The sequence below is a fragment of the Marmota marmota genome, unplaced genomic scaffold, assembly GCF_001458135.2.
Source record: "Marmota marmota marmota unplaced genomic scaffold, marMar, whole genome shotgun sequence".
In the NCBI taxonomy this organism is placed as follows: Eukaryota; Metazoa; Chordata; class Mammalia; order Rodentia; family Sciuridae; genus Marmota; species Marmota marmota.
Genome location: NW_026000019.1, coordinates 12,650,459 through 12,664,807, shown reverse-complemented (window position 1 = coordinate 12,664,807; position 14,349 = coordinate 12,650,459). Strand labels below are relative to the sequence as shown.

The 14,349-nt window shown below is 46.2% G+C and overlaps 1 protein-coding gene across 1 annotated transcript in view; it reads left to right on the top strand.

Annotated features, from left to right (window-relative positions):
• Positions 1-1,314, top strand: part of Ier5 (immediate early response 5) — a 1,438-nt gene extending 124 nt beyond the window's left edge. Inside the window, exon 1 of the mRNA XM_048810220.1 lies at positions 1-1,314. This exon is cut by the window's left edge and continues 124 nt beyond it. Within this exon, the coding sequence (XP_048666177.1) occupies positions 1-338 (338 nt within the window). The 3' untranslated portion in view covers positions 339-1,314.
• The last annotated feature ends 13,035 nt before the right edge of the window (positions 1,315-14,349 follow it).

Sequence of the window (14,349 nt, the reverse complement as noted above, 5' to 3'; positions counted from 1 at the left end):
CCAGGAAGCGCGGCGCGGCGGGGGCAGGCGGCGGCCACGCGGGCTGCCCAGCGCCGGACTCGACCCCGCTGAAGAAGCCGCGCCGGAACTTGGAGGAGCAGCCGGGCGCGGGCGAGCAGGACGGCGAGGAGGAGATGGAGACCGGGAACGTGGCTAACCTCATTAGCATCTTCGGTTCCAGCTTCTCGGGACTCTTGCGGAAAAGCCCCGGGGGCGGCCGGGAGAAAGAAGAGGCCGAGGAGAGCGGTGCGGAAGCCGCCGAGCCCGGGCAGATCTGCTGCGATAAGCCGGTGCTGAGAGACATTAACCCTTGGAGCACAGCCATCGTGGCCTTCTGAGCCCCGGCCCCGCCGGGGTGAGGTTGAATCGCGGCGTCCCCAAAGCGAGCGCCGGACCGCTCCGGGCGGCGAGGACGCCCCAGGGACCGCAGGCGCTGAGCGCGTTGGGGAGACTGATGCTGCCGGGCAGCGCGCACTGTCCCCGGCTGGGCAGCCGGGCTGTGCCGACACTCCAAGTCTCATCCTGAGACCTGGAGTTGGAGGCTTATTGGAAGAGGACGATCGTTAATTTTTGTGTATGTGTATGTCCGTGTGTCTGTAAGTTTGTCTTGTTGAATTAAGACTTGTTTTGTCCTTCTGGAATGCACCACCCCTTCCCCGGGGCTTATGACTTTGGGGGCAGACAGGGACTTTCCTCTGCCGGCCGCACAGAGAAGGAAGCGGCTGCGAGGCTCGCGGCCGGGGAGTTCCCCACTCGTTCTCCGGGGAGGGAGGGACTTTACACACACCCCTCTCACGAAAGCTAGGACCACACCAGGGCCAGGAGTGGCGTTTCCTCCCAGGATTTCCTCAGACTAGAGGGACTTGGTCTGGAGCGGAGACCTGTAGTACTTCTCTTCCTCCCCACCATTCTCCAGCACAGAAGAAACGTTTATACCCTGTGATCGCTCTGGGAAAGGGGGCTATTAAGGGACCTTTGCTTCCCCACAGGGGGAGAAAGCTTGACGAACTTCACGAAAGAGTTCAAGCTTGGAAATATGGAGTTTATAAAGAAGAGATATATTTTTAAAAGCTCTATCTCAGAACTACTACACAGTGCTTTTAAAAAGTGTTTAATGAAACCAAGTTTACAGACAAAAGCCCTAAGTGGAAAGACCTTATGGTTTTGTAGATACCGTGACTCCAGTCTTTGTTGTATAAAGGTTGGGGGAGCTGATAAGGTTTTTGTACAGTATTTTCTCCTTTGTTGTATTGATTTTTGTATAAAAAAAATGTAACTTTACGTGTCTAACACGTATTAAATATTTTGAAGCAACTTCACTGCCTCCTTCTCTGATCACCTGCCTGGGTTTTGTGGTAAGCTAAGGCCTGGGCTAGAAAATTTAAGGTGTGGTTCCTCACTATCAGTCATTCACAGACTGAGGACATTGTTTACTGACTTCACTGAGTATCAAAAGGGACAACCTTAAGGTTTTACCCCTCAACATCCTAGGACTGCATCAGTGACAGCCAGTGGCTTGAAACCTGCCACTACAGCTGCCTTTTCTCAAGTCGATTTAGGTCAATTTGATTTTCTACAGCCCAATCTGACAGGGTCTAATATTAAGTAAGTGCTAACTTTTGAAGCCCTTCCTAACCACATTCCATAAAAATTCTTCTAGTTTCCTGTTGCTAATGCCATGGATCATCTTTTAGATTTGTGTTGAAAGGAGGGAAAAGTTAGTAGCTTTCTTTAAAAGCCCATTAGAACCTCACAAAAGGCTGATGAAGCTGACTTGTCCAAATGGCCAGATCCATCTCAGCATTCCACTAGATGCCAGGATGGAAATTCTTTTTTTTCTTCCCTTTTACTGGTATAGCTGTAGAAAGTAAATGAATTAGTGAAATTGAAATTGAAATTGCATGTGTCAAACCGGAAAAGGAAGGAGGCCAAGGAAGACTAGGTAAATTCTCATTTAGCAAAACTTGATTTGCTTTTGTCACCTAGACAATGACATCAGCATTTGGGTCATGATCAACACTGAAGTGATGACAGCCAAGTCATTTTACTAAGATTACTACTTTTAAGGGAACTGCTGGCAGCTGTGTCTAAAGCAAAATGTTCAATATCTGAAAGGTATTCAGTAATCTCAGAAGCTAACCATTTAGCGAGTGATGTTGTAAAACATGGTTCCCAGAACTTTAAAAGATGGTACTGATTTTCTGAGTAAATAGTGTTAAGAAATGGGAGAAAATGAGGAAAGAGACTTTAAATAAAGGTTTTGATCTTTAAGCAAAGAGAGCATATATGGATGATGCTTTGACCTTAGCTAAAGTCCCAATTATAAGAATGTCTGTCATAGCTGAGTAGGCTATCCCTTTGATATTTGCAAATCTTATTAGTGGTTCCTTAAGCATAGGGGAACTTTTACTTTATGCTCCATCAGTATGCACAGAATAAAATTGTCTAATTAGGGTCTTGTTAAATTGACTTGTTTTTCTTCCAGAGATTAGCTACTTAAGTTCTGTAATAGCCACCCAAGATCAATTGAGTGATTACTGCTTAAACTGAAGTTGTCAGATATTTCCTGTTGCTAGAAAGTAATTATTATGCTTGAACAGCTATCTCTGTATTTTTATATTTGAAAGGGGGTAACATTTGGTGTGTTAAAGAGAGCTGTATGTTTTGGATGAGTCTAAAGTTCCTGTTGATCCTTGGTATCACATTAAGATGAACCATGGGACCATGTGTCTGCTTAATTTAGAGAATGCAAATTGGCATATTTGATAGGGGAATAAATCTGTGCAGGAAATTTGAAAAAAAAAATCTTTTTATTGCAGAAGCAGTATAGTATAATGGTTAGAGCGTGGGCTCTGGAGCCTGGCTGCCTAGATTTTTGTATTTCAACTCCAAAACCCTGGACAAGTTGCTCCATCTCTGTGCCTCAGTTTTTTCAAATGTGAAATTGAAATGATTGTACCTACCTCATAGGGTTGTGAAAATTAATGAGTTAATGGTCTGAGAAAAGGACCTCATACATAGTAAGCACTCAATTGTTAATGTAAAAGTGAATTCTGTGTAGGAAAGTAGGGGAAGGGAAGATCTATTTTTAAATTCTATCCAGTGCTAGGTTCTTTAATTCTATTTTGCTCTGGACACTTGGCAGTCGTGAACTTTTGTTCTAGCAGCGTAATTTTGTTGCTATGTATGTCTCAGACCAACCCTGTGACTCCTGGATTGTATCAAACAACTCTATTTTCAGGGAGGAGTAAGCAGGAATGAAAACTCCCAAGGAGCAAAGTTCTTGTTGACATACAAATGTGGATGAGTAAAGAAAAAAATAGCTCACAGCTATTTTTTTAGCCTGAATTTCTTGGGCATAGAATGTTTCATAAGCCACACTTACTGATAGGCCCTGGAAAAGTGCCTTCCTGATGTCAAGATAGGGTATCACAAAACTAAATTAGATGCAGTGTGACTAGAAACAAAGCCACAGATTTTTTTTTTTTAAGTGGGTTTTTTTGTTGTTTGTTTTGCTTTTTCTTTGCTCGTTTATTATTTTATTAGAGCTTTATAGTTATATGTGGTAGTTGGGTTCATCCGACAAAAAAAGCCATAGTTTTAACATCCATTTTTGGATCACTCTGGGAATACCTGGTCTCTTGATCAAATTAACCATAGCTCTGGTCTGGAAAAAAATTATTTTGTGGTTCTGGACATCAAACACAAGACCTTACAAATGTTAGGCAAGCTCTCTATCCCTGAACTACTTCTTCAGCCTGAGGGAAAATACTTTTTTTGGCCTGCCACGTAAAAGCCAGATGTTTAATGTGCTTTTTGACAAGTATTCAAGATCATATTAGTAGGAAATAAAGGTGATAGATTTTAGTATAGTATTTCTCAACCATGTGGCTTTAAACCTGTCTTCCATTTCAGAAATCATCAATTGTATTTGGGAAAAAGAACTTTTTAAGTATTGAAAGCTTGAACTGCCCATCCAAAGCGACTGGGTCTTCTCTGTGGCACCTAATAACCCTGCCATTCCCCCTGTCTATCAATGATTCGATTTGGGGAGGAGAGGTGGGAGGCAGGGGGTCATTGAACCACTTCTGCAGTTGATACTGAGAATGAAGTTAATGATGACAAAACAGCTCCCCGGTAGCATTGGGCTAATCTAAGTCTCTTCAACTCACTGGGCATGACAACCTGGCTTAGAGCCTGTAAGACCAAGTCTAAAGGCTGATACTCACTGTGACATGGAGTTTGATGGACCTTTATTTCCTACACTTTTTTTTTTTTTTTTTTTAAGCAGAGTTAGTTCAGTTCACTGAATAACCAAAGGATTTCTGATCTCTTGCCCTAAATATTTTATTCTTGTCCTGTTTGTGAATTTTTTATTTGCCTAGGCTCCCTTTTATCCCAGCAGTTCCTGAAAGAAGATGGCAATGAAAAGAAATGCTGATCCAACCTTCCCGTGACTCTGAAACAAACCCTTACTATGAGGTGCAGTGCTCTGGTGGGGAGTGAGGTCGGCTTCCCAGGATTTCTGGCACTCTTTCGAGTAATGAGCAGTTTGTCTCTCAGCCTTTGAACCATTGTTCACATTTAAAATTCTACCCAGTGCAAAGTCTTAGGAGGAAAAAAAAATGGTAGGAGCAGAGTTGATGTTAGGAATTGCTGCAATCTAAACTCATGCCCTTAAGAGTTTTTCAGTAACAATTCTTGAGGGTACCATGGAGAATGAGTATGAAAGAAAAGAAAGTGTAAAATACGGCTATTGAATGCCTCCTTCCTGATCCAAACAGACCCTCAGAACGCCAGCCACCACCACCACCCTCCCCCAGTGGGGATGAAGTTTTTAAAAATAAAATCTCTGTAGAAATTTCTCTCTCCCAGAGGAATATAGCCCAAAGCGACTTTGCTGGACTTCAGCCTGGGGTTTGTCTCAGGCCTTTGGAATCCTGCAGGCAGGGAGGCAGAAGCCTCCAGGGACTGCATTCTTGAACTGGCCTTTCCCTCTCCCCTACCCTGCAGTTCCACAGCAGCCTCCACTGCTGGATACTGCTCACTTATGGGCAGGTGAGAAAGATAATTAGCTACCAGCTTTTGGAAACTGCAGGAAGAAGAGCTGGTTGCTACCACTGCCACTGAGCATCTCCAGCAGGTGACTGTGTTGGGGGACTGACAGAGTATGCCTATGATGCTTGTTGGCAAATCTACTTAGTTTTATATAATGAAGTGTTCTGGGACCTGGTCATAAGAAGCCCCTAGGCCTGTGATAAACCATATCCCTAAGGGACAGGATGGAGGTGACAATCAGTTGCCTCTTTCCCACCCACTTAGCACCAGTTCAGCCCTGGCCCAAGCCCTCTGCTTTTTCCCTATGAACTGGGCCTCTGCCAGGTTTCCCCAGCCTGTCATTCCACCAGATGCCAAGGCAAGGCTTCTTTCCGTTTTTCTAGAACTGAAAGCCATGTGTTCCTACTGCTTATTCTTCAACCCATTCTACCTCTTAAGCCTTGAGGCAGGGCAGCAGCTGGTAAACAAAAACAAAAACAACAAAAATCCTGTTCCCTCTGCCAGTCTTGTTCCTTCTGCTCAGAACACAGAAGTCTGAGGTACAGAGTTTCCTGAGCAGCTCTCCCCACTCAATTCCCTTCCTAAACCCATCAGAGTGTTTCTCCGAGTTGATCCACGAGTCCTTGCTATTTCTAGTATCCCCTAGCCTTTGTAGAATAGGTGTTCCATCTGTACTCTGGCTGTTTTGTCTTTCCATTTCTGTCTGGAGCTTTCTGTTTGTTTGGGGGCAGTACTGGGGACTAATCCTAGGACCCAGCACATGCGAGGCAAGTGCTTTACTCCTGAGCTATATAACTGGCATTTATTTATTTTTCTTTCTCACTAAAGTATCCATGCCAGCTTTGAATTTGCAATCCTCCTGCCTCAGCCTCCTGACTGGCTGGGATTGCAGGTGTTCTCTGGGTTGGGCCTAAGTTTCCTTTCCACCTTCTGAGGATACTACTGTTCATTGCTTGCCTGGGGGAGAGTCTGATTGTGAGGGAAAGAAGAGCTATAGTTGGGCATACGACAGCCCCTGAAAAGGAGCGAAGATTAAGATTTTCCTAACCATGAGACTTGCAGAGTCTCCAGACACTCTGGACCTCAGAGATCAAGCCACATCTGTGGTAGCTTCAAGTCATCCTCTCCCTGTGCCTCCTGTGCCTCGTCAGACCCCCAATTCCATGATAATGGGGCGGGCAGGGGAGGATACATACTAGAAACATGAGCAGCAGCTGGAAGCTGGCTTGGCTGGTGGCCAGATGCAGGAAGGGAGAGGCAAAGCCAGGGGAGCCCGAATGTGGGCTACCCAGTATTTCTGCTCCTCCTTTCTTCACAGAACTGCATGTCCTGCTTTCTAGAACAGATAATGAATCACAGAACCACTCAAATGGAGAAATCCAAAAGTGCCTCTTTGCCTTCCTGCTCTAGCCTTTGATTAATAGAGACTTACTCCAATGAGTTACTAGAAGTGGGAGAAGGGAGCAGCTCTTTGACATTGCACAACAGAGATGACCAACAGGAGGTGAGCTGAGGTCTGAGCGGGTGGGGGAGGTCATCACAAGGACCTGCCACTGTGGCAAGTGCTCCAGGTCAGCCCTGGGCCAAGTGCACAGAAGGGAGGACACCCCACCCACTGTTTTCTCCCCAGATTTTCTTAAGCTGTATCTCTCATTTTCTTCAGGCAATTTCCAAGTTTTATTTTTGGTTTGGAAAGGGGTGAAAGTGCCTTGGCATCTGCATTTATCAGCTCGCACTCTCTCCCTCTCGCTCTCTCTCCCCCTCCCTGTGTGACCTACTTTAGAGACTAGAGTGGCTTTTATTTTTATGGCCATGGGAGAAATCACTAAAAGCAAAGATTCCGTTTCAGAAGCTGAAGTTGAGGTACACGGGACGCTCTGCTGGGGTGGTTATTGCTCTATAATTTCTGTCGCTTTCTCCCCACACCCTACTCTGTCTTCAAAATGTCTTTTAAAAGGCGCTCCTCGTCAGCACCACTGAGAGCAGCTGTAAAGATGTGGTGTGGGGGCGATTCTGGCGTGGGGGCCGGCCCAGCTGTCTGCTTCCCAACCTTCCAGTCACCTCAGTGGCAGGCTCTGGCCTCCTAGCACGGAGCTTAGGGCTCCGGAATGCCCTCATGAGAGGGGCCAGGGGAGTCTCCTACTTCTCACAGCAAGAGTACATGAGGTCCAGAGCCTGAGGGGTGGATCACCTAGAGGAGGCCTTCAGAGTCACCCCTCACCTGCTTCCTTGAGACCCCTCTGAGCAAGGAGCTGTGAACTCAAATCTGAATATGTGGCTCATCAGCTGGAAAGTCACTCATCTTACTTGGTTTATTTCTTTTCTCTTTTCTTTTTTTTCCCCAAGTATTTACTTGCCTCACAATTGTGATTAGAAGATAAAGTGTTGGTAAAGCAAAGCTTAAAAATAAACTGTAAACAACTCGGCCCTGGGTTCCATTAATTATTTACAGGCACACTCAGAAGGAACTCATTAATGGAAAATACAAAGATTCAGAGGACAGAATCCTGGCCCTCAAGGCGATTATATTCCAGAGGAGGTGCAAAAACAAGACAGAAACCCCCAGAAAATCTGATGGTAGATGAAATGGAGTCGAGTCCCCTGCCTCTCAAAGTATGGTACATCACTATCTGGGAGCTTATCAGAAATACAGAATCTCAGGCCCTACTCCAGACAAGATCTCTGGATGATTGGTATATACGTTAAAGTTTTCCACCTATCTCAGGATCCGGTGTGAATGTTTCAGCTTTAGGTCACTGGAGGCCTAAGTCTCTCTTGACATTCCTTTTCTGTCGGCTTCTGGGCCTTTCCATATGTTCCACTGATGAGTTCAGCTGTGAGAATAAATATCCCTTCAGGGGAGAGAGAGGGCAGGAAGCTGAGACCTAGTGATAGGGAGACCAGGTTGGGGCTGGAGTAGGAACAGTGTGTGGGAAGGCAGGAGTCCAGCCAGGTCATTGCCAAGGGACTTAGACAGCTGAAAAGTCAAGGAAACCCAGAACAAAATGTCACTGAGCAAGGAAAGAAGGATGTGGAGGCTCTAACTATACCCCCTTCCCCAAGAAATCTGGTGTGAAGAGAATCAAGATGACAGCTAGAAAGGCTCTTGGGTCAGTTGAAAGGGCCGCACACATCTTAAGACAGAATCAATGGGTGCAGGAACAGCTATAATGAGGGCGAATGGGGTTTGAATATATATATCTCAACTCCTAAGTATGTGACTCTTATCAGGAGAAATATACACTTTCTTTTCCTTCTTCTGTCAAATAAAAGGAGACCAGAGACACTAATAAATTACTCCAGGGACCTTGTTAGTTTCAGCAGCCTGCAATCTCTTCCTCACTCCCAGCCCACAAAGACCCTCGCAGCTTAAACTCCAACATACCAGTTGGCAAGGTAACAAACTGCTAGAGGATCCTGGAGAATAAAAGGATCACTCCCTGAAACCCTAGTGCTGCCACTCACTCATCTTAAGATGGAGATTTCTGATGCTTCATCCCTTTTACATATTAGGAGTTTGAAACATATTGGATTGCAGGCATGTGCTATGAGGATAGCAGGATCTGGTGTTCTTGTAAGCAAAAAAAAAACAAAACAAAACACAAAAAACATGTGTGCGTGTGTGTGCACACACACTTGTAGTCTGTGCTCATTTGGAAAGCCAGTTATGAATGAGCACAGTTTCCTGGATAAAAAAAAAAAAAAAAAATTTCTCTTCTTTCCCTTCCCACCAAGTCTGACCTCATCTGTCTTTTTCAGTGTTATGGAGGATTAATCTGAGGCTGAAAACAGGTTGAGACACGTCCAACAAAGAGGCTCCGGATACAGAGAGTAGAAGGAGAGCAGCCAAGCAGTTTTAGGTCTCTTAAGGCAAATGGAGAGAGGATAAAGAGATGGAAGTAGGAGTAGGAGAGAGCGGGTGGACGGAGGGGGAAGACAAGAGAGACAGATGTCTGTGAGGACTTAAAGAGAAACAGAAGACTAAAATAAACTCAGAGTCAGAAAACAGGAAGAATGTGAGAAGCAGCAAAAGGTACTGGACTGAGAACTGCGGAGTATTTGATAAAACACAGCCCAGTCCAGATGGAGAAACAGCATTACCCCCAGCAACGTCCCATGGAACATGGGAGAAAATGCAGAAGAATTAATACGCCACTCGGCTTGGGATGATTTCATGTTCAACTATGACAGTGATTTATAAACCAACATCATTAGTGGGCCTTTGTCACACTTTTCTAAAAGGATAAGGTGAGGCCCTAACTTGCTGGTCTTTGCATGCCTAGACCATCCAGACACAAAACTCAGCCCAGAGCTCCAAATTCCTCCAGTCTGTTTGCTTTCGGTTCTAATTAGCCGAAGCTATTTCTGAAAACAAACAGATCATCTCTCTCCATGTTCCCTAGCAGGCCTTTCCATATTCCCATCTGCACCAGGGCCTTCTCCTGACTGTGGTCTGGTCCTCCGGCTTTCACTCCGCAGCACCAGGGCTGCACATCTTGGCTTCACCTCTCCCCTCCCCCACAGCTCTCTTGCCAACACATCCCAAATTCTTGTTAAACTTGCAGCATTGCCTAGCTCATTTCCATTCTGCTCTCCAGCTTTCACTGTTAATTGTCTTTGTTCTTGAGTCATGCTTGAGTCTCTTCTCCCCTTTGCCTCTCCTCTCCTCTGCCCCAGCCCTACCTTATAAAGTAATAGGTCACTCATCTGACAGTACAGTTTTGGTTTTGTTATCAGTTTCTGACTCAAAAGCCTCTAATGGGGCTGGGGGTGTAGCTCAGTGGCATAGCACTTGCCTAGCATGCATGAGGCCCCGGGTTCGATCTCTAATGATTTCCCATATTCTGCCTGCCTAGTCAAGGTTTCATTCAGCCATCCTTTGTCTACTGTGTTCTAAACACTGGGTACAAGGGTAAGTAAGAAAGTTGATGTCTAGAAGGTAGAGGCATGGGAAACCAATCTAACCAGGGTTAATACCATGGTGAAATAGGAATATTGACAAGGGGTATTTAACCCAGAGAGGTTACTAGGGTCCTAAGATAAGGAGACTATTTCTAGACTGAGTTCCATTTGGAGTTAGTCAAGTTTGGAATCTGGGGGAAATCGTTCCAGATGGATAGAGCTGCTTGTGCAAAGACCCTGAGGCCAAAGAGTGAGTAGTAACTAGATATCACAAATGTCCACTTTATGGAATGGGGTATGGCCCTAGGATGAAGAGGGGTCAGACTACAAAAGGCTAGGCATGCTGTGCTGAGGTGTTTGGCTTTATCTTTAAAGATGTGGGATGGTTGGGGGCGCAGCTCAGTGTAGCTGTAGCTGAAGGCCCCGTGTTCTATCTCCAGGACTACAAAAAAAATGTGGGAGAGCCAAGGAAAGCTTTTAAGAAATGGTGGGATCCAATCAGATTTGAATTTAGATTTATCACTGGCTGAAGTACAGGACTAAGGGTGAGAGAAGAGGAAAGACTGGGGGCAAGGACAAGATGAGCAGTCAAAAGGCTAGTCAATAAACCAAGTGAAGAATTCCTGGGGCCAATAGCAGCAGGGGACTCCGGAGCCATCTACCTTATGCTGCCTCGCATTGTTATTTATGTCCATGTTGCTTAACTCCCTGAAATTACTTACCTCTCCCTTCCCCACTGAACTGCAAACTCTTTGAAGATAAGCCCAGGACCTTAATCTTATCTACATAGAGGCCTTTCCGTGCCGGGATCTGCACTGATGTCAGCAGAACCAGAGAAAGTGAAAAACACGGGGACTAGCCTAGCCTAGGAGTGGTAGCAGGAGGCAGCTCCAAGCCAGAGGAGGCAGGAATGGGAGGTTTCTTTCACCCGACCCCACACTTCCTGCAGCCCAGCTGGGTTCCCGCTCCAGTTTCTAAGAAGCAAATTCTGAGTCACCTCGATCTTGCTAAGCTCCCCACAGCAGGATTTGAGGGCTTAGGGTTTTGGAGCACCATCTCATTCCTTCTCCCTTCTCCCCATATAGGCAAAGCCAAGAAGAGTCTGGCCAGAATATCACTGCCTGCCTCTCACCCTGGGACCTGGCCCCACCGGGGATGGAATTTCACCTGGAAAGTGGGCAGGGGGAGGTGAAACCAGCCCCTGAGAAGCTGGATGGGAGGAGGGCTTGAGGGAAGGCAGACGTCCTCTCTCGGGCAGGGAGTGGATCAAATGATTTAAGCCCCTTCTCTGGTTACCCGCTTGGCTCTCTTGGTAATTGCTTGTTTACTCACTTCCGGGTCCTCAGAAGCTGCTGGACTCCTGCTGCTCTGCGGGTGATGGGTTTACCCGATCCCTCCTCTCCCTCCTCCTCCCCCTGTGCAGAACCCGCTGGGAAGGAACAAAGACCAGAGTTCAAGTCCTAATGAGGTCTCCAGTGAGGTAGAGGTGATAGTCTTCATTCAGTCCCAGGCAGAGGGAAGCTGAAATCCCCAAGCCAGCCCTTAAATTGGCTGTTGGCCTGGTGCTCAGAATGAGTACCCTTGGGCCGTGGGGGCGGGTGGGTGGGGTGTGTCTGGAACCTGGTTTCTGGGAGAGGAACTTTAAGAGCAAGTAGCCCTGTTGGACCTGATTCTTCCCCTTCTCCAGAGGGGGTGTTTGAGTGAGTGATTTAACAAATCCCTGAAAGACAGAATGGGTTAAAGATGTGATAAACACAGGTATGCAAATTGTACCCACAAAGAAAGCAGCAGAGGTGCATCCTTGTATCTGACTGTGACTGATAAGAGTTTGTATTCATGCTCTCAAAGGAGGACAGATGTTAGTCCCTTCATTAATTAAGGTCCTTATCAGCATTCCCATTGAAAGGGATGAACATGTATTTTTTTAAGGAAGACTTTGTGCCTCTGGAGACCAGTGTTTCTGTGAAAACACTGATTAGGGGTAGGACCTTGCTAGGAAAAGCCCTAAGTATATGATTCACATCTTCTAATTAGAGCACATTATCACTTACTTACAAATGGTTAGGGCTGTAATAAACTAACCCTTAGGAGACCCCAGGTCAAACAAAGGTGATTTACTAAAGTGTCAACATGAAGTGGTTATTGTTGTTTTCCTTAGGCACATCGGGTCCCTAAGGACTCAGCCTTGATCTCTGAGTTCTTCCCTTTGGGCCAGGGCCTGGGGGAGGCCATCAAGAGTCCTTGGCAGGGGGAGGCCTAGTCATATCTCCAATGGTGTCAGGGTATCTCTGCCCCTTCCTTTTATCCACTGAACCCTAACTTCAGCAATGCCTGTGGCTGCCCCCAAAGCCATGTTTCCCCACCTTTCCTCTGCCTGGACTGCTCTCCCTGCTGAGCCAACCTTCTGCAGTCATTCCTCCACAGTTCCTTCTCCTGACCAGACTGTGCCCTCTCCACCTCTAAATCACATTTCATCTTCCTATTCCCATAACCTAGCCCCAAATCTGGTACTGGCTAAGGATGAGCTGTTGTCTGGGGAGACTCAAGTCCTGGTTCAGTTATTCACAGTCTGTATGACTTTCAGCAAATCATTTCATCTTTTGGAGTCCTAGCTTTTTCATTTTAAAATAAATCGTGCCAATTCCAACTCACACGGTTACGAATTAAAAATGAGACAACTGTGGAAGTGCTGAACAAAACGCCAGGTGGTGGAGGTGGTAGGAGGGGCGCTTAGCTCCAAGGGAAGACATATTTGTCTTAGTTTGCTGGAACTGCCATAATGAAATAAACTATGTGGTTTAAGCAACAGAACTTTTATTTTCTCACAGTTCTAGAGATTGGAAGTCTGAGATCAGGGTACCAGAATGGTGGGGTTCTAATCAGAGCTCTCTTCCTCACTTCTCACTACTCTCTTAGCAGATCTCTCTCACTCTCTCTCTCTTATAAGGCCACAGTTCTATCAGATTAGGGCCCCACCTTTGTGACCTCACTTAATAGTCATATTCTAAAGACTATATCTCCAGATATAGTCACCTGAGGTGTTAGAGCTTCAACATACGAATCTGCAGGGGAGCACAGTTCAATACATAGCAATCACTATTAAAGGACATTCATTAGCATATAGAACACTTCTGCCCTGGCCCCACTTGCCCTAACTTGCAGATCTGGAACCCTCTTCCCTCTCCAGTTTGTAGCTACAGTGTATGAATCATGACTTGTTCACCAATTTATAGACGTCCCAGTAACTAAAGTATTTGTATGACATGTCATATAGCTTATGAAGAACATTTCTTTCATACACAATCTCACCTTATCATCATTTCACAGACTAGGAAACTAAGGCCTAACTGGCCCAGCCCAGACTTACTCCTAAGGGTTCTGTTTATTTCCAAACTCTTTCCATCATACCAACACAGGGCTCTAGGAACGACAAAATCCAAGCTCTTTAAATCCCCCCACTATGGCTCTATGCCAGCTGTTGAGAAGCTTCACTTTTAATTTGCCCTCATATGAATCCTTTCTTCCTGCTTAGAACTTTATACAGTTTTAACTCAAAAATATATAAGGAACGAGGTAACATTCTTAGAATAACTGTGCAAATACACAGTCGTAATATTTTATTATTCTTGTTTGAGGCTGAATTTAAGGCACACCGCACACTAAGCTTATTCTTTTAGGATGTCCTGCCCATCCAGGACAACTGAATGAGGCATGTTCTCATTTTAATTGTACCCATTCACTAAACTTTTACTTCGTTTACAATCTTCCATGTGTCAGAGCTTTAGCCGTGCAGGAGCTCATATTCCAAATGTCAGGTGTAGACTGCCCCTTGAGAAGGAGGGTATAAATCGAATTCTCTCTGGTCGGCTTCATGCTTCCCGCTCCCTGACGCCAAAGAAGTCAATTCTGATCGACACCCTGGGAGCTGGAGACCCTCTTTCCGGGAATCTGCAATACTCCCTCCTCAACCAAACCAAACCAACACAAGGAAACGCGCGAGGGCCATGCATGGTGGAAACCTTTCTCCCAGGGTGGGAGTCATCGCAGCAGAGAGACACAGGGAGCTGTGATCACCGGGTCATTGCACGGGGCCGAAGGACTAAGGGTCCCTGGAATGCAGGACCCCGGATCCCGAGAGCGACTCCTCCCGCACTTCTTCCCTCTGGCCCAGCGCCGCCTGGCCCCCGGCCCTCAAGCAGAAGGAGGTTTTATTTCCCTGGTCCCTCTTTCATCCGGCCACGCAGGCTGGGGACCCTCGGCCAAGGTCTCCTCCCATCCCTAGAGGAAGGGCGGGTGATCCGGGGAGGATTCAAAGGGGCCCGGAGGTCAGCCGGGGCCAGGAGAGGCTGCGCACAGCGCCCGGGCCGCAGCCGGGTCTCCGTGGGGCTT